The sequence below is a fragment of the Dromaius novaehollandiae genome, chromosome 11, assembly GCF_036370855.1.
Source record: "Dromaius novaehollandiae isolate bDroNov1 chromosome 11, bDroNov1.hap1, whole genome shotgun sequence".
Lineage (NCBI taxonomy): Eukaryota > Metazoa > Chordata > Aves > Casuariiformes > Dromaiidae > Dromaius > Dromaius novaehollandiae.
The window spans coordinates 6,027,500-6,045,504 of record NC_088108.1 but is presented as its reverse complement, the minus strand read 5'-3'; the positions used below and the strand labels follow the sequence as shown (position 1 = coordinate 6,045,504).

At 46.0% G+C, this 18,005-nt stretch overlaps 1 protein-coding gene across 5 annotated transcripts in view; it reads right to left on the bottom strand.

Annotated features, from left to right (window-relative positions):
* The window catches only part of CAPN6 (calpain 6), a 68,046-nt gene extending 50,431 nt beyond the window's left edge, over positions 1 to 17,615 (bottom strand). The window contains exons 1-3 of one of the 5 annotated variants that reach the window (XM_064518127.1): positions 17,447 to 17,615; positions 8,331 to 8,424; positions 7,296 to 7,470 (exon numbers count right to left, since the gene is read on the bottom strand). In XM_064518127.1, coding sequence (XP_064374197.1) covers positions 7,296 to 7,460 — 165 coding nt within the window. In that variant the 5' untranslated portion in view covers positions 7,461 to 7,470; positions 8,331 to 8,424; positions 17,447 to 17,615. Of the gene's footprint in view, positions 1 to 7,295; positions 7,471 to 8,330; positions 8,425 to 10,521; positions 11,071 to 11,176; positions 11,307 to 17,446 lie in introns of those variants that run through there. The other 4 variants (XM_026100383.2, XM_026100374.2, XM_064518128.1 and 1 more) reach the window with 4 other exon arrangements.
* Positions 17,616 to 18,005: the final 390 nt, after the last annotated feature.

Below are 18,005 nucleotides of genomic sequence, written 5' to 3'. Positions count from 1 at the left end.
GTATGCCAGGACACATCCCTCTCCAGTGCCTTTCCTGCATGCATTACTGAACTCAGAGAGGCAGTCCCAAACACAAGCAGATGTCTCCGGTCTTGTTGACAGTCAAATGAGAAAACAGATTTAGACTGCAGTGATACAGCTTACAAAAGAGACAGAGGGATCAAATGATGAAGCCAGCCCATCGTCTCTGAGGAGCATTTAACTCAGGCGTGTTTACACCTGACAGCCTAGTGCCAGGCAATGCCATCCAAGTCTTTCACAACAGTTATTCCACAAAATCGATAAGGCTATCACTGAGAATCGGGATACTATTAAGCCTCCTGGAGGACTGCTTCCTGTGACCCCAAATCCTCTCACTGAGAGCAAACATGGGACAAAAGACATTAAGGCAAAACATGTAAAAGTAACCTGGGCTAAATGCCCAGGCAGGCATAGCCTAAGCCTAAGAGACAGCCCTAAGCCTGCTGTCTCTTCCAAAGGAGCACAAAAGTCTTCTAGAGGCAGGTATGGGGGGGGGGGCGGTTCCAAGGCTCAAATCAGCACTTGCAAATACAAAGGTGTTTTAGCTCCTTAGACAACTGACCCCTTTCCCACTGGTCAGAAGCGAGCAAAGGCCGGCTGCCACTGCCTTGAAGAAATGGGTGCAGGTGCAGAAGCCAGAGCTGCTGAGCTCTCCAGCACCTCACCCGCCTGCAGTGCCCTGGACAAGCCACCGACCCGCTCGTCCCACATTCCCCAGTGGGCAGACGTGGGAGACACCTGGTCGACTTATTCTCATCGCTGCACTGCTCCTGAACACACCGTGCCTTATTTCCCAGTCCTTTTCCCTTACATGGCGATAACAATCCCTGAAAGCATTGAAAAATTGGTGAGAAGAGTGGAGAATGGGGACCATGGCATGCAGTGTTCTTAGGAGCATGGGGCAGTCAGTGGGCCATGAGCATGCAATTCCCCACCTGCAGTCAGATATCTGACTTTCAGCACCAGTGAGTTAATAGCAATTTAATCAAACACCGGTGCAGTGATTTAATCAACCACTGCAGTAATCCTTTGTGTAGTCTGGGACACAAGAGGGTTTCTTGGGAAGCAGCTCAGCAGTGTTCTCAGAAAACATCTTTCTGTGTTGTCTTACCAAAAGAACCAACTCTGTCTTTCCAGGACACCAGGGTACAATATCCCTTTCATAAAGAAAAGTTGCAGACAAAGGGAGCACAAGGTTTATAAAACAAAGGGTCAGGCAGGGAATCCAGGAAAGCACGTAAGATTCTCACTCTGTTGGATCAGACTATTATTTTCCTTTATGAATAAGTCCAGAACATGCCACTGATCTTTGAAGCAAGTTCATCCACTCTTTCCCTGCATGGATGACTGCCCTGACTGGGAGAAATCACTGCTATTTGTTTAACACTAACAAAGTTGTCCTTGAGATTTAATACTTTCTTCTAGGACGGCACCAATGACAAAACTGAGACAATCCCAGGCATTAGTTCAAAGTAAGAAAAACAAAACATCTTTTCCCCACAGTAATTGCAATTCTATGATGTTTTCACTAGAGCTGCTTGCTGCTAAAAGCTGGTGCTGACCAGGACCACCACACAGAAACAGTGTTTGCCCTGAGCAAGGGATTAACCAGGACAGGCAGGTGAGGACATCCCAGGACCAGCAAAGATGGCAGGGAAGAGAGGCTTCTCCTACCTGCTTGCAGGGGACAGTGGCCCCTATGCCCCCAGCCCCGCACCAGCCTGGCAGAGGGAATGAAAACTCCAGGGAATCCCAGGGAAGCAGCAGGATGGACTGAGATGCTAATCCCAATGGGTGGAAAAAATGTCCACCAATGTGTATGGCCACTGGGGGGGTGGGGTGGGGGTGTTCCTCTTTTTCTAACAAACCAGCATGTTTTTCCACAGAAAGTTTCAGGTGTGTTTGTCTGTGTCTTACATTATTGCTTTCGATTTAAAAGGCTTGGTGTCATCTCTGAAAAGGGGAGCCCTTCAACTCTGCATTAGGTTCTAAAAAGCACTTCTTGAAAATGGCTGTGAGAAAAATTCCTCCAGAGCCATTTTCAAACAGCCCTCCTCCTATAGCCTTGTCCACAGACAAACCTTTCTGCCTCGGGGACAGCTCTGAGCAGCCCACACAACAGAGGGACACCGAGCCCACCTGACAGCGTGGGGCATGCAGAAGAGGAAAGGACATGCCTCAGTTCTCATGGGATCCAAAGGGAGCACGGGCTGCTACTACAAGGGGAAGGTGGGAATACGCCGACTCCATTGTCCCCCAGTGGCAGCCTGGAACAGCACAGGAGCAGTACGAACACCTGTCTACGTGGTGTGGGGGCTAAGGAGGGAAAAAAGAAAAACGTACCTCTCAAGGGCACGTTGCAGCAAGGAGGCTTCCTGCACAGTGATGAGCTCTGGAAGATGCTGCACCTCTGGGAAGCTCATGCACACTTGTGTCGCTGCTGTCAAAACCTGAGTTCACCCTCTGAACTCCTGCTCAGCAGAGACCAGGCACTTGCAGGGTACGACCCATCTCAGCCTGAAGCTGAGATCTCAGAGTCAGCTGAATCCCACTCTAAATCCACTGATTCTTCTCCAGTGCCTACGATGGGAACTGGTGGCAGCTGGCTCACACCAAACATTCATTATCAGCATCTAAATTTTGGGCAAGGTAAGTGCTGCCTGAAGTGTCCATAAACTCCGCTGGGCTGGACAATGAAACGGCCATGCTCCCGGCTGGCAGGGACAGTGCTCCCTTCCCCGGCACTGCAGCTGGCATTACGGGCAGGGGGCCAGGCACCGACTGCCTGGGAAAGCGGAGCCGGGAGCCTGACGCCAGAGTCATCTACCAACGATTCTGTCAGAAAACGTCACTCTGACAAAGCTGCTTTTTTCTGTGAAATTGAATTTCACTATTCTCCAGAAGTGAAAAAACAATTTTTTAATTTCATAACACACCACTGATGCGGAGAGTGTCATGAAGTAACATGACATGGAAACAAAGCAAAATAAGGTCTGAAATAATTTTTAGGCAAATCTTCTGGCACATTCAAGCCAGAATGTGCCATTTACAATTCTTTCCCCTATTTAGAATAAAAAAATGGAATTTCAGAGTACTGTTTTCTACAACATGCATCTACATTCCACGTTTCAGCCAGCTCTAGCAGATGTCCCAGGTACAGATCTTTTGAGTTAATTTACTTCACAGCATTAAAATACATCATTATGGGCAAACATGCACAAAAGCTCCCGTGTTCAGTCATAACCTGCTAGCCTGGGCTGCCAACTGCATACCACGCCACATTGCACCCAAAGAAACCGAGAGCCAGTACTGCACATGAGCTGTGAGCATCCCTCTTGTTTGCTGGGTGAGCCTTCCATTAGGAAATTCCAAGCTGCCTTTCTCCCTGGAAAGTCATGTCATCCGAGAGAGGCCATACTGTAATTACACACAGCCTTTTGTGTTCTCCAGCATCTTAATACTGGGGTGCCATAAAAGTTACACCATCCTGACTTCGTTCCCTTTCCCAAAGGGGTTTAAAAGTACATAACAACTAATTAATGTGAGATTACTAATGACCTATTGCTGCAAGTCTGACTGGAATGAGCAAACAAAACATATTTGCACTGCAGGTGCAGAAGAAAGAAGGAAAATAAAGAGGGAAGAAACTCTCCATCATCTTCCTCTTTTCTCTCTCTCACTAACACACTCCTCTCTCCACCAGGGCAGAGTATAACCTTTTGAATATAAAGACACGGCTTCCTAAGCATTTGTTCTGTCTGGCCAACACCCAACCATTTAGGGGTTGAACAAACCGTGAGCATATTTGCAAGCTGAAACGAGAACATGAGCTTTCGCTTCTCCTCAGCTTTGGACTCCCAGATCCCAATATACTTGTTTGGACACCAGCATCAGTGACGGCAATTGCAGCAGCAGCTCCCAGCTCTGTGGGCACTGGGCAGCATTTCTCAGCTGCTCAGACAGGTTCACAGATGGCTTTTCAAAGCAAAAAACTGCTTGCTCATACTAGCATACAGGTACAAGCATCTGGGCGGGCTACGCAGGTACCACTGCATAACTAGACAGAAGCAGAATAGGACTAACGGTATCATCATTTAGCTCCTTCACACTGAAGGTGTTGCACACATCGGGGCAGGGGTGGGGGGTGCGCAGGGTGGAGGCAGGGAGCAACAGCAGTAATTCCTGGATGAGTCGGGGAGGCAGGTTGGCCAAATGAACTGCTCAGCATCTGTCTCTGCAGTTGACAGCTCTGGCCCCCGTCTTTCTCTCATATTGCAAGGCCATTTTTCTCTCCAGAAAAGAAACACTCTGGAAAAGCCATCCGTCCAAAGGACAGTTAGGCATTCAGCAACTTTAAGTACAATATTGTTCCAGGTAGCAGAGAGGACATAATCCATGAACAGTTGTTGGTGAGGTAGATCCTCAGCTTTGCTCCGCTACATAAAGATAAGCCCCTCTCTCTTAAGATGTTTTTCCAGGCCCACCATGAGACTACAGGCAGCCTTCTACGACCTCCTCAGCCATCTACTCCCTCTCCCACCCCTACCCCAGAAGGGCAGGGCTGGGGTACTCTAGCTATTCTCTACAAAAGTGCAGAAGCAGCTCTGGTTGGTCCCTGAGGGCATTTGTACCCTGGAGCAAGGAAGGAGAACAAGAGAAGCACAGTTTTAGGGCAGCACAAAAGAATGGCTTAAAATGGCATCCTTGCCTTGAGTCTAGCTCTTGCTTCACATCTCTTAGGAGGTACAAAGCCCTTCCCTGACCTCGTTGTGAGTGGTTTCATGGTATTTCCTCTTCTGGGAGGGGAGGAAAGGCTCCAGTAAACAGGAAAGCACTAAAGAAATAAAATAAACCCAAAGACTTTGGAATGCCTGCATTTATTCCAAATTGGTATTGGGGTTATTTTCACTCTCCCTGTTCTTCAGTCTCACCTCTTACTTGGAAAATTAAGACCAGAAGCAGAAAAGCAACTTTTGCTCTGCTAACTGAAACGTCAGTATTCAAGCTGCCAGGAGAAATTAACACCACTAAGAAAGGAGTCTAACACCATCCTGGCAAGTACAGAGCAGCCTTGGTCAGCCTCATCTACCTCCCCTTGTCACAGAGGACAAGGGACAGTTCCGTCCATGTGTGAAGTCGATCATGTTGTCGTTGGCATTGAGTTTTCTAGGAAAAGCCACCCAAGTTTGTGCTTCCAGAAGATTAAGCCTAATCCCAACAGTGGATAAGGTTGAGGCCAAATTCTTCACGCTCAAGGACAAAAAACACTGTGTGCATCTGGCTAAGAGGCTTTCTTTCTCCTCTTCACTACGCTTGTCGGCATATGAGAACAGGTTACACTCTGATGAAAAGCCACATGGTCAGAGCTGAGAATGATTTTATGTTCCTCTAAATTATTTGCTCATGGCTGTGAATTGTTTTAGAAATACAAGATATGTGATGCATAAAACCTCAGAGCAAACCAATTAGCAGACCCCAAAAACAAGTAACATTAACAGGTTAAAATGTGAATTACGCACGAGATAAGAATGATATGATAATTGGTTCCTGTTAAGATGCTAATAAAGATGGCAGATAGACACAAGCATTATTGGCTGAGTGCAGACAATAGCTGTTCACTTTGCATATGAAGTTGTTGGTAGCGAAATCCAGGTTTTATAGAAATCAATGGCAAAATGCACTGTAACTTCAGCATAGGCACACAGAGACCAGAGCTGATGTCAATCGATAAAGGAAAACCCTCCAATCACTCCAGACAACCCTTGCTGTTAAGGTGTTACCAAAACCTCTCTGAAACACAGCAGAGGAAGAGGGCTTCAATGTAAACTCAGTTCAGTACAGAATGAAGGATTTCATACGCACCTCTTGGGGACAGCATCTTTTCTCTGGATCAGCTTGATCTGTTCCATCCTAAAGGTGCTCAAAGCACGTCTGTGTAGCTGAGCTCTCCCTGGGAGTAGCCTGGGAGCCCCTAGGTGGGCCTCCTGCCTTCCACTTCAGAAGCCTTCCAAACCCACTAAAGACTGTATATAGCTGGGCTTTGTGGTTCCAGTACAGTTGATACACAAAGCAAATTTGGGAGCCAAAACCAACTGCACACACATGATTTTCTTATTTTTTGCACTGTGTAGAGCAAAACAACAGATTCTAGAAGCACGGGTTAGCTCTCCACAGAAGGAAACAAAACCATTTGCTCTGAGCTGAAAGTGGATATGTGCTGATAATGAGGATTCTCAACTCATTCTGTTGGTGGCACTTATTAATACCCCAAAAGTTTTTTGGTGTAGGGAGACCACTTCACTGATGGTGCCTGGCTATTTGCTGGATCATATAGCCCCCTCACTGGGCAGACTGTGGCTCTTCTCTTTGCTACTCTCTCCCTCTAAGAAAAATTCCTAACCATATGTTTAAACGTACAAACCACCTAGCCAGCTATCCAAGATCAGAGAAACTTCCCCTTGCTACTATGAGGTCTGTGCTCCCCATATATTTTAATAAAGCACGAGTTACTCTGAGAACATGTAGAGAGCTATAATGATGAACAGATCTTCCCTCAAGATTATCTGAGTTGTCTCTAGCATTTCAGGCAGGAAGATGGTATCTGTTCAGTTGATAAGATCTAATTTCCTACAGTATTTTTTGCACAGGTTATAGCTTCCTTTAAAAAAAAACCAAACTAAATTTGACATTAGACATATTTAGGGAAAATACATTAGATATGATAGTTAAAGCTCTGATCTTATATTGCAATTACTGTGCCTACACAGTAGGGTTCTCAGAAGATATGAGTATGGAACAGAAACCTCCGCCAAGAAATCTTAACGCATTACTGAATTTCTTCTGTCAACACAGCAACCTAAAGAGGTATGTACCTGCACACTGACCCAGCAAATTAAGAATTTAGTCCCACATTACAGTCCTGCATTGACCAATTTATTACAGATAAGTATTTCCAATTAAACACAGAGTGCTGATTTAAATAGTGCTAAGACTGGAATCACCTCACCTTGTTGCTTGTTATTAGAGAGCTGGCAACAGTAAAAAGCACGAGTATGCCGTGCAGAACGCTTCCTTTCTTTTATCGTTACACAGTAAAGTACGACTTTTGTTTTGGACAGCAGCGTGACACAGAGGGGCTGCTGTCTGAATCAAACACTGACAAGAAATGCAGGGGAAAGAGGAGGGAGAATAGACTCACAAATGGTGTTCTAGCACTGAGGAGTCAGCAGGAGTGGAGCAATACAGACAGCCCCTCATCACAAGGTGTCACTTACCTTTGGGCGCTTCCATTCAACTTTCCTTGGTGGGGCCCTTGTATAGAAAAGGGACTCATCTGAGGCTGGAAACTCCGGGTCTTCAAAGAGCCGTCTCTCATCGATACACTGCCCTTTAAGCTCCTGGTACTTCTGATCTCTGAAGAGTTGCACTGATGAAGACATATCCCTCTGTCTAGGCAAGATGAACATTGGCTTGTGTGAATTATAAAGTCTCTTTGAAGAACACAGACAATACCATTCACCACCCTTTGACAACAGAGCACAAAACTGGTTGTTCAAACAAAATTAATTATTGATCTCAATTAAAAATAGGAATATAAATTAGATTATGCTAACGACTAGACTACAAAACCTTAAAAAACAAGAAGATCATATATATTAGGATGACACTAGGATGATATTTTTGGCTGGAGATGATTCTAACCAGGAAAAAACATTAGATTGTCTAGACCAAGTGCAAGGACAAAATTTTGCCTGGTCTAATGGATTGGAAAGGTAACCTAGATAATAGAGTGAGGCTTGACTCTCAGTCTGTATTTTCTGTGAAGGACAGGACCATCTTTCTGTCCTCATGGAACTGTAGCACGTTCTTCTTCCAGCCACTAAAGCTCTCATTATCTACTTCAACTCTTACATCTGAAGAATGGAAAATGGGAGAAAAACAGAAAACAGATTTTCACAACTATCCCTCTTAATTTAAGTGATGATACTTTGGCTGGTATCGTTGTCTTTGATCTTTATGTTATGTTCCAGGGAGCTGCATTCACAGAAGCATCAAATATTTGCAAATATTGATGTGAACTAAAAAAATTTGCTTCCAATTCTTGATTCCGAGAATCATGACCATCTAGTCTGGCAAGTTTATGGTCACAGCTGCAGGGCTCAAATAAACTGCTGAAGGACATGCTACAAATCAGAAGTTAACTACAGAAATCATTTAGGGCAGTCTGAAGTCTGGAGAATGCAAGGGATGCTCCCCTCTTTCTAAAGTGCTATTTGAAGAGAGGGAATGGAGGGAGTATCTGAACTTACTGTTTGAAACACTCCTGTACATCAGTTCCTCTTCTCTCACATCCCTAACCAGTGGTGGGAAGGATCTCCCCTTCCTTATCTACAATAATAAAGACTTAAAAAAAAAAAAATAAGAATAATGTAATAAAGGCAGGTTATCTTGCTCCATGCAATGGAGCATGGTATCATGTTGTCCTGGCAGCCTCCTTGCTGCGTCCTGGCGCAGGGGTCTCAGCCTGTGCTCCAGGAGCTGCCGGCAGCACAAAGCAGACAAGATTCCACAGCCGAGCAGAAAGCCGAGCCAGGTTAGGCACAAGCCCTGCTGTGCAGGCAGAAGGGGGGCGTACAGCACAGTAATAGGGAACACTTGGAAATGTGGAATTTATCACGGTGTTTGTTCTTGTGAGGGAAAGGTACTGCGGCCAAAATAGCGTAGGGAAGGTTTTAACATCCTCCCTCTTTCTCTCCCTCTCCCCTCCAACCACCCAAAAAGTCAGATGGTCCTTCAAGGATGAGGAATGCTCTAGTGCCTTCACTCACAGGACCAGGGTGAGTATTCAGGAGCGTCCTTCTACACTGTTGCAGTTCTTGCACCCATTCCAAAGTCTCCTGGCTACATTTAAAGTAAGGTACCTTGACCAGCAGGTTACCTCCCTGTAAGAAGTACCTGATTTCTACCAGCAGATTCTCACACTGCAAAGCGACAGGACATAGAACCAGCTTGTTCTTCACACTTCAGTGAGGCAGAACTTCAACTGCTAGTCTAGTAAATTCTCCTCCTTTCTCAGGGCAAAACTCCAGCAATAAATTTTGCACACCTCAAAACTGTTACGACTTTGGGTCAAGTCCTGATATTGCTGGAATCAGTGGAAAAATTCCCATGCCTTCAGTTAGGCCAGGGCTTCCCCTTTCAGCACTGGGCCAGCGAATCCCTCATTGACTGCGATACTCAGCTTCAACAGACCAAAACTGTACCTAAAGGAATTGTTCAGAAACAAAATGGTTCACTGCTAGTGTGCCGTTCCTAACGATTCCTTTTTTTGAAAGGCTATTTTCTTGTCAATTACCCTGAAAAAGTCATACCAGGCATCTCATTTGGCAGATGGCCTCCCAAGACAAGGCAAAATAAAACGACTTGCTTCCCCCCCACCATCCAGTTCTTCCAAGTCAAGTGCACAACAACATGTTGAATGTACAAAGATAGCTGAGGGACCAAAAAAAAAAAAAAAAAAAAAAGTCTAATTTGGGTGGAAGATAGATTATCTCATGATAACTGGCATTCGCGCTTATTAAAAATTCCCCACCAGCTAACAAAGATCCTAAACTGAGCCTATTTGCAAGATACGCTTGTTTTTAAAGTAGCCCCAGGGTGATAAGGTTTTCAGCTGTCATTGCCTAATTCATACAGATAGGTCTTTAATGACCTCATTCCTCCACCCTCTCCCCCTTCCTATCTTCTGGATTGCAGTGTGAGACCTTCCAGTATTAACTCCCCCCCGGCCAGGACACAACAGCAAGTCTTGCAACAACGCACAGAACACAGATATAAAATACAGCATGTGAACTCAAGCTGCCGTCTGCCTCACCCTCGGCTCCACGGGGCAGCGCTCACCAAGGGGAATGCTAGCAAGGAAGCAGGCTTGTCCTTTGAGTCTGTTACCATGCCCCTCTCCAGGCTCTCTGTGCCATCCTGAGCAACAGCGAATGCATGTCTTAAAAAGGGACTTTGGTTTCCACTGCCACCCAGCCTGGCTGTTTGCTGCTTTTGATCTACCCATTAAACACAGAGCATCACAGCTGAACCAAAATCCCAACACTGCCTGGTGCACTGGTTGGAACCCACCTTGGCAGGAACTCAAAAACACCCTTTTGAACCATAACAAAAGTCTCTTTTCTTGTTGAAAAGTACACAGTGAAGGAGGTCAGTCCAGTTTTTATATAATAGCTTAGCAATTGGAGCACGGGGATGGGGGGAAACCACAGCCATGCCCCTCCTCTCCCAAGGTGTTCACCTACTAGCAAACTGCCTACCCTGGCTGAGACCGACAGCAGGCACCTGGCTCCAAGGTTCATTTTTGAAAGAGATCCCAGTTTTCCACCCTCAGCTGAATGAACAAGCTTCCAAAATACAGAACCACATTCCCTCCTCCTATCTCGAGCCCACAGTACGCAGTAGCACAGCTTCCCCCGCTCTTCACTGTAACAGATTTACCTTTGGTTCTGCTGACACTCATAATGTACAGCTGCACTCGAGAAAACACGCAGCAAGGCTTGGCAGCCTCTCTTCCGAGGGCTCCCGACACTGTCATGTGATATGGAGCAAGCTGTGCACAGCATAACAAGGGCTAAATAGTACTGTCCTAAAAATACTGTATTGCAGTTTGTAGACCCTCTACTGCTCTATAGCTATATAGAAAGAAGAGGATGGCTCCTGGAGCAGGACATCGAACAGCCCTACAGCTCAGTCATTTCTCTGTTTTTGCTCATGGTTTCCCTCCTTTACCATATCCGACTGCATTTTTGCTCCTTTGAGTTTTTCAGACTCCGAGCTGAGCTCTTAGCACTTCGCTCTTCTGGGCAGCACAACAGCTCCACAGCTGACCCCAAAGTTTCACTGAGCCATGATAGGTCCCCTTGATGGCAGCAGGCGTAGAGGAGGTCCCGCATCTCTCGGCTTTCAAACACTGAGCTTTAAAATCTTTCTCTAACCCTCTCTTTCCAAGGAGATTCCTATTTTGCCTGGAAAAAGGATTTCAGCAGAACAGGCAGCAAAGACAAGTCAGCACAGGTCCCCTTTCCGGTAAGGCCCTACTCACACAGGCCCCTCCTCAGCCTGACAACAGAAGCGTTTTTGCATTCTTACTTACAGTTAACACTTAGATGCTTCCCCCATCAGAACGAGCACAAGTACAGCTAAATCACATCCAACATAGTTGCAAATGCCAGCTCCTGGCACTATTAGCAGTCCTAAATTAAAGGGACATCCACTTGAAATCCAATTCTTCCCAAGAGCATTAAGATGAGCATCAAGTATCATTCCTGCTCTGGAGAGCCGCTACCAGACAGTTTCTTTACACTCACATTTTCCCTCCTTAAGCTCTCTCTTCCCCCAGCTGCAGCACAGACGACCTACAACAAGCAAGGGTGACTAACTGTCCAGACAGGCGCGTGAGTGAAAATTACATCCTAGTTGCTATTAAAATCATGGAAGAAACATACCAAAACTAACAGAGAAAGTCACCACTTCTCAGCCCATTTTTGTTATTCTGCGTTACTAAGCATCATGCACAGCAGAAAGTTGGAGAGAGAAGTGCAGCTGTTAAGCTCGCTGCACCCCTCAGCCCTGCACTCCTGCTGCCAGCCTGCGCTAGCCCATAGGCAAAAGCATCCCCCCCGCGGACTGCAGCAAGGGTGCAGGGATGGCAGCGAGCTGGTTTTGTCTTAACAAAAACCAGCACTTTCAATTCCAAAGACATCCCGAGACATTGTCGAGCGACTGCAGTAAACCTTGCGTTCTAGAGGAAACCACTCTTCGAGGAAGAGCCTTGGCATGTTGTAACACATTCATTTATCATGCATGCAGCTTTTCTGTTCCAGTTGCAGGACTCAAAGGAATTTCTATACACGGCACCAAGACTAAAAGGGCAAAAGGCATTTCAAGCCTGTACTTATCTCCACAGCTGAACACAGCTATGAACAAGCTGCTTCTACCAGCAAGCGGATCCTGAGATGAAACTGCCCAAGCTCAGGCACACCCCAACCTTGGGACCACACTCCCGCTTCCCAGAAGCCCTGGCCAAGATGATCGGGGAGATGCCGGAATGGATGCACACAGCACATGCCACGCTCTGGGGTAGCACCCTGATTTTAAGATTAGCCATTAGCTAGCACTAAGCTTGCATTTGCTCCATCCAAACAATGACAGCACTCATACTACTAACAACCTGGTTCCTGGGTTTCTCTTTTGTAACTGCAGTTGTATGCCTGCCTTGACAACCTGTAAAAACCCCCAACGTTAAACTCTGTTCTTTTAATACTGATTTATCACACGACCTCAGAGCCACTGTTTGGACTATGACAGCAAAACAGAGACTCAAGTATTTAACTGTTTTCAAACATAGCTGTTTGATATTTTTGCAAATATTTCTTCCTCTGAACTCTAGCTTGCTTCCGAGCAGTCAAATTGCAAGTGCTTCCAAAAAAGCGACCCTGTGGCCAAAAGCTTTAAATTAACGCCCCTCTGAACTGTTCCCTTGTAAAACTCCTAATTGAAGGCACTTCCAGGACTCCATCTGGAAAAGGTTATTGCTTTGTCACTCTGTGCAGTATGATTGCAGGTCTTTAAGCAGTGACTTTGCAAATTTGTACTACGGGTGCAGGGGAATTCAAAGTAGTTGCAAAACTTCCATTTCATACACACTGTAGTTTGGTGATCTTGGCTGTCGTGGCTCCTGCTGATACATTAGAAGCGTCACTGCCCATAACACAAAGCATTGCAATCGGAGACATTTACTTCTTCAAAAAGTTTAACACACTAACTGTACTAGGAGTCTTCATGCTGAACTGCATATCTCTGTCCTTCTGCATAAGTCAACATAAAAGCATAAAGTCAGCATTAAATCTGTATTGTGTGGACATGCAATTGCATTAGCAAGAATGTGTTCAATTCGGATCAAATTTGCTGGGCAGGATAATTTAATAGAACCCAGATCCAGTATTAATGCCTGTGGAACCAGGGCTCCCCAGTTGTTTTGGATTGCAAAACTCTCCCTGCTTGGATGAAATATGAAGTCTTATTACGTGGTTTAGGCTCTGGGGATAGCATGATTGTGCAGCATTAGCCCTTCATCTCTCATCTAGCTCTTGCAGTTTTCAATCAAAACAAGGTTAATCTGACTGTTTTATGACCTCTGTAGCCCAGTATTTTAATGGGCATATGAAGGTTTTGCTGTTTAACTCAGCTCAAGAATTTGCGAAGGGAGAGAGACACAAGAGTTTGTCTCCTCAAAGTAGCAAAAAGGTTCCAATGCTGTTCTGTGCAGTTTTGCCATACTTCGGATTATAATTGAGAGAGGAAAATTCACACGTATTTTCTAGTGAGACTATCCATCCATATCCTATTATTTCTGAGCAGAAACAGAGGGGAGACTAATTAGACACAAGGAACAGGACTGGCCACCACTTGTTCACATTCATGGATGGTATGAAGGACTGGCAGAATCATCTGGCTACAAACCAAAGCTCTGCTGCAATAAAAAAAAATAAAAAATAAAAAAAAAAGAAGAAAACAAATCACAGCACATGTTCCTGCTCTGCTACTGCAACATGAAGGTGTTTAACCAGGCTTTTCTTTCAGGTCTCACCAGGACAGAGAGACTTTATATAGCACCTTAGCTGGAAGCCAGAATGTGGTTTGTACTGCAAAGTCTGTGTCCAGCAAGACAACTCAGGAGAGCAAGTGAAGGTTCAAGAACGAAGCCTGCCTTCAGAATAAGCCCAGGAACTGAACAGGAGCTCTACCAGGAATCCTGCCATTTATTGTCATAGTTTGCAGTCCACACACTGTCCCTGTTAAACAGGAGCTCTGCGTGGAGCTGCCTGTCCCACTGCTCCCATGCGTGCATGGTGGTGGTGAGGCAACAAGAGCTCCAGTCACTGAGCGTTGGCACGTGGCAGCAGTAATTTGTGGCAAGTACTGACCAGCAGCATAGTAATAATGTCCCATGTGCACAGAAAGCGAGAGAAATTGCACATGTAGTGGTGAAGCACCATCCTGCTCTCTCTCCCTCTTCTCCCCTGCTCAGTTCCTGGTGAGAGAAAACGGCAGAGCCGCAGCACGCTGCGGGAAGGCAGTGCCGGAGTCGCAGGCAGGCCCTGCAAACGCGCTGCAAGCCTTTGCCGTGTGAAGCGCTGGCTAATTGCGAGCTGCAGCCCATCCGCCCCGCAGCTACAGACGCAGCTGCTCCAGCGTTCGAGGGCATGGACTGACGGTGCTAGGGCTGGACAGGTGGCGCAAACAGCAGCTAAGAAAAGCTGCTCTTACAGGTGGTTATGCCCAAGAGGGAAGGACTCCATCTGGCATGAGCAGAAAGAGGCTGAATTTGTGGGGCTGGTGGTCAAGAAAAAACAGCAACAAAAAGAAACTCTTCCAGCTTGAAAACGGAGACAAATCAACATGCACGTGCACACTGGATTACTGTGCAGTATGATGCTGGTTTTAATGGTCAAAACCACTCAAAGTCCTGGCAGAGCATGCTCAGAGAGGGTAAACTTTGGCTTTACTCCTCTCTCTCCTCCTTGCCCTTTCTGTGAAAGTTTATCGCTATGTAGCTGTCTGCAAAATATCTTTTAACCATTTCTTCTGTCCCCCCTCAGGCAAAGGCACAGATTTAGAAAGGAGTGGAGTCAAGAACAGCGCAGAATTCTTGTCTCCAACTGATAGGCTTCCACACGAAACCTCCGATGGCCCAAACACACAGCTGCCTGGAGAGCAGAGGCAAAAACCCAGGGCTCCTTTCTTTCAAACGAATCTTCTAGGGACCGGGCTGCAAGGAGATGGAGCTCAGCCCCACTCCCTCCACAGTGCACACCTTCCGCAGGGAGGGCTGCGAGCAGCTGGGTGCCAAGGACGGTCTCCTGAGAGGGGCCCGGCAGCCTGACACTGCTCAAGCCCGAGAGAGGATTGCATTTCAGTCTCTCCCTCTGGCGTGAGCCCTTCCAGGCCAAGGAAAGCAGCATATACTGCCTTCAACCAAATCAGAAAAGTGCTTTTTGCTACTGCGTTTTGTGAGACCCTTAATCTGGTCAGTAGATAACAGGCAAATTCCTGGCGCCTTTTGTGCCAAGACCCTAAGGGAGCTGCTTAGCCAGGGTGGCAGCTTGTTTGTCAGCCATGACAGGAAACCCACAATGCACCAAGCAGCTCCGTCCTACTGAGCGCGAGACAGTCAAGGGCACGTACAAAGTATATGAGCCACAGAAATACGAGACACCTGTGTTAAAGAATAGCGAACTGAAACTGCCTAGAGGTAGCCGCTTAGCACAACTTACATAAAACTTGCTTAGCATGAGGAGCTAAATTTGCTGAAGCCTTAGGCCGCACTTAGATAAAATAATGAACTTTTACTTAGTCCAGTAAGAAAAGGGCCTCAGAGCTGGTTCAAGCTGGGAAGATAAGGAAGTCACAAGCAGTCTGCATTCCTGCGGCTCACACTCTGAAAGGGACGGCGTCAAGGCTTTGAAATAAGACCAGTGCAGGGCATTAGGACCTTGAGGGACAAAGCCTTAGCTCACTGCTGGGGCAGTGTTAGTTGTTATGATTTAGAATCACCTCCTCCTCCTCCTCAGGACCTTGAGACACAACAGTGAGACCCAACAAAAACAGAGGTACAACCGTCATCAGAGATGGCAAAAAACAAAAATAAGGAGGAAAAACAGCTTACCTCAGAATGATGATGAGACCCAATGAGGAGCAGGAGACCCCAGACCAAAAAATTACTATTGGTCTAACTACCACGTGAGGGGTGGGAAATGTAAGTTGAAAAAACTATAATTGCCCAGGATTTGTTTATGTTAGGGTCCCTCTTTGGAGGCACCCAGCTTGAGCTGTAATTACTGCACGCGCGTCATTAATATTTAATTATTTAATTTGTTTTGATTTGGCTCTGAACTTTACTTGCGGGAACCTAGGGTCGGGCCCTGTTATGGTGGCCGACAAGCCTAACTTCCATAACAACCTAAACGTTTAGGCATTTAAGCAGTAGCTTTGAGAGCAACTCAAGTCCATGGACACTCCAGTCACTTGTTAGATCTCAGCCAACATCTGTAAGTCCAAAACACTCTGTACACATGGGCTTTGGTGCGTCCCTGACCCTTAGGACAGGGTGCCAGCGCGAGAGTGAACATGCAGACCTACATTAACCTGCACACATTTCTCTGAAGCTGATATGTACGATTAAAGTGCTTTTCTAAACACCTGGGCACCAGCACTGCATGTGCTACCCTCTGCATGGGACTCAGAGGCAAGTACGCAGCTTGACTGCTTCTGCTTCAGGATGGAAATTGCCACTTGGTAATTTTTGCTGCCGTTTTCTTTCCCTAGTGAAAGGGGACCTGTTTGGGGCTGTGTACATTGCATAATCTCAGTCCATCTGGATCCTTTAACTAGATTAATACATCTCTTTTCACTGATAATCAAATGAAGACACAAAGTGGCCGGGGGCCACATTTTTAAGGGTCTGCAGGCAGACAGGATCTTCCGAAGTGCAGAGGTGTCTGCATACTTTAAAAAATTGACCTTAAGTGACTTCCACGATAGCCCTAAATCCAGGCAGATTTGCAGTTCACTACAGAGAGGTACAGCTTAAGTTCTGAATTCAAAAGAATGTAATTTAGCATGGCAGACACTGATTACTACAATTAATATTAATGCAAGTCAAGAGATCTTTAACAAGCTGTACAGAAAACGCTAACAGCAATGTTGGCTGATTTGTTCAAGACACGCTTTTGTGCTGAAACCACAGGAAACAAGTTCCTTCAGAATTCCAATCTCTCTCCCTTCTGCCTTTTCATAAAAGTCAGTTTAAAAGGGAACTACGATCACAAATTAATGGGTAACTCCCTATCAGGCCACTCCATTATTCTATATATCCACTTATCTACTATTTTAGACACAGTACAAAAGTCTCTCCTTTATGCACAAAAAGTAAAACACCCACTTGAATTTTACAATAAAAGAATGCACAGTGAGAACCGACAGTGTTTTTAGACTATCAGAGGCAGCATGAAAAACAGAATTCTGTGAGCAACGAGATTAAATCACACTTTTCAGCCTGGCCCCTTTCTTTGGTGTATCTGTTAATCACGCCTGGAGAGAGAACAATCCTGTCAGTGTTAGGCTGGTCAGTACAGAAGAAGTGAGAGCAATATGCTTTTGCAATAAATCACAAGGAGCAGTTGGCTCCGAGTTCAGCATACAATCGAGATGGGACTTTCTCAAACAAATATACATTACTGCAGTACACAAAAACATTTTCTCACTGTGCCTGCTGAAGTGCTGATTACTAGTAATAAAGAAAGTTTTCATTCAAGCAGCAAATCGAGTAAATACAAGCGTACGTGACACCTCTGGCACTTACCTGGCTGAGGCCAGTCCCCGCTCCGAGGCGCATCAAACTCCTCAAATCACTCCTGCAAACAACATCCCCTCCGCTTCTTAACCTGAAACTCTTTGGACTGTACCACGATCTCATCACTGGAGGGGTGTGCTCCAGGATGACCCCTTCCAGGGATGAGTCACCGGGACACCGGGAAACCATCCCAGCTGCCCCAAAACACACAGCCTTGCTTAGCCCTCCCAAATGGTTTGTTAGCTGCAATTGTGCCCATAACTGTGAATGAATTTCTGAAGAAGGAGACGACACAAAGCCATCTGGCAAGAGTTACAGGCATTTTTTTGTATGGAAAACAGGGCAGATTAATGTGCACCATAAAAAATAATAGTCCTTTTTAGGCTTCACGCTGTTCCTCACTTGCATAAAGCCAACATCAGTGTCTTTGCCTCAGCACGACTCCCCTGGTAACAGCCCGACCTGGCCACAGAGAGGAATCGCGCAAGGTTTCCGTGGGACTCGGACGGCTGTGGTTTTGCAGCTCATGAGATGTGGCAAAACCCAATGGGTGGCTTCGTGCCCGCAG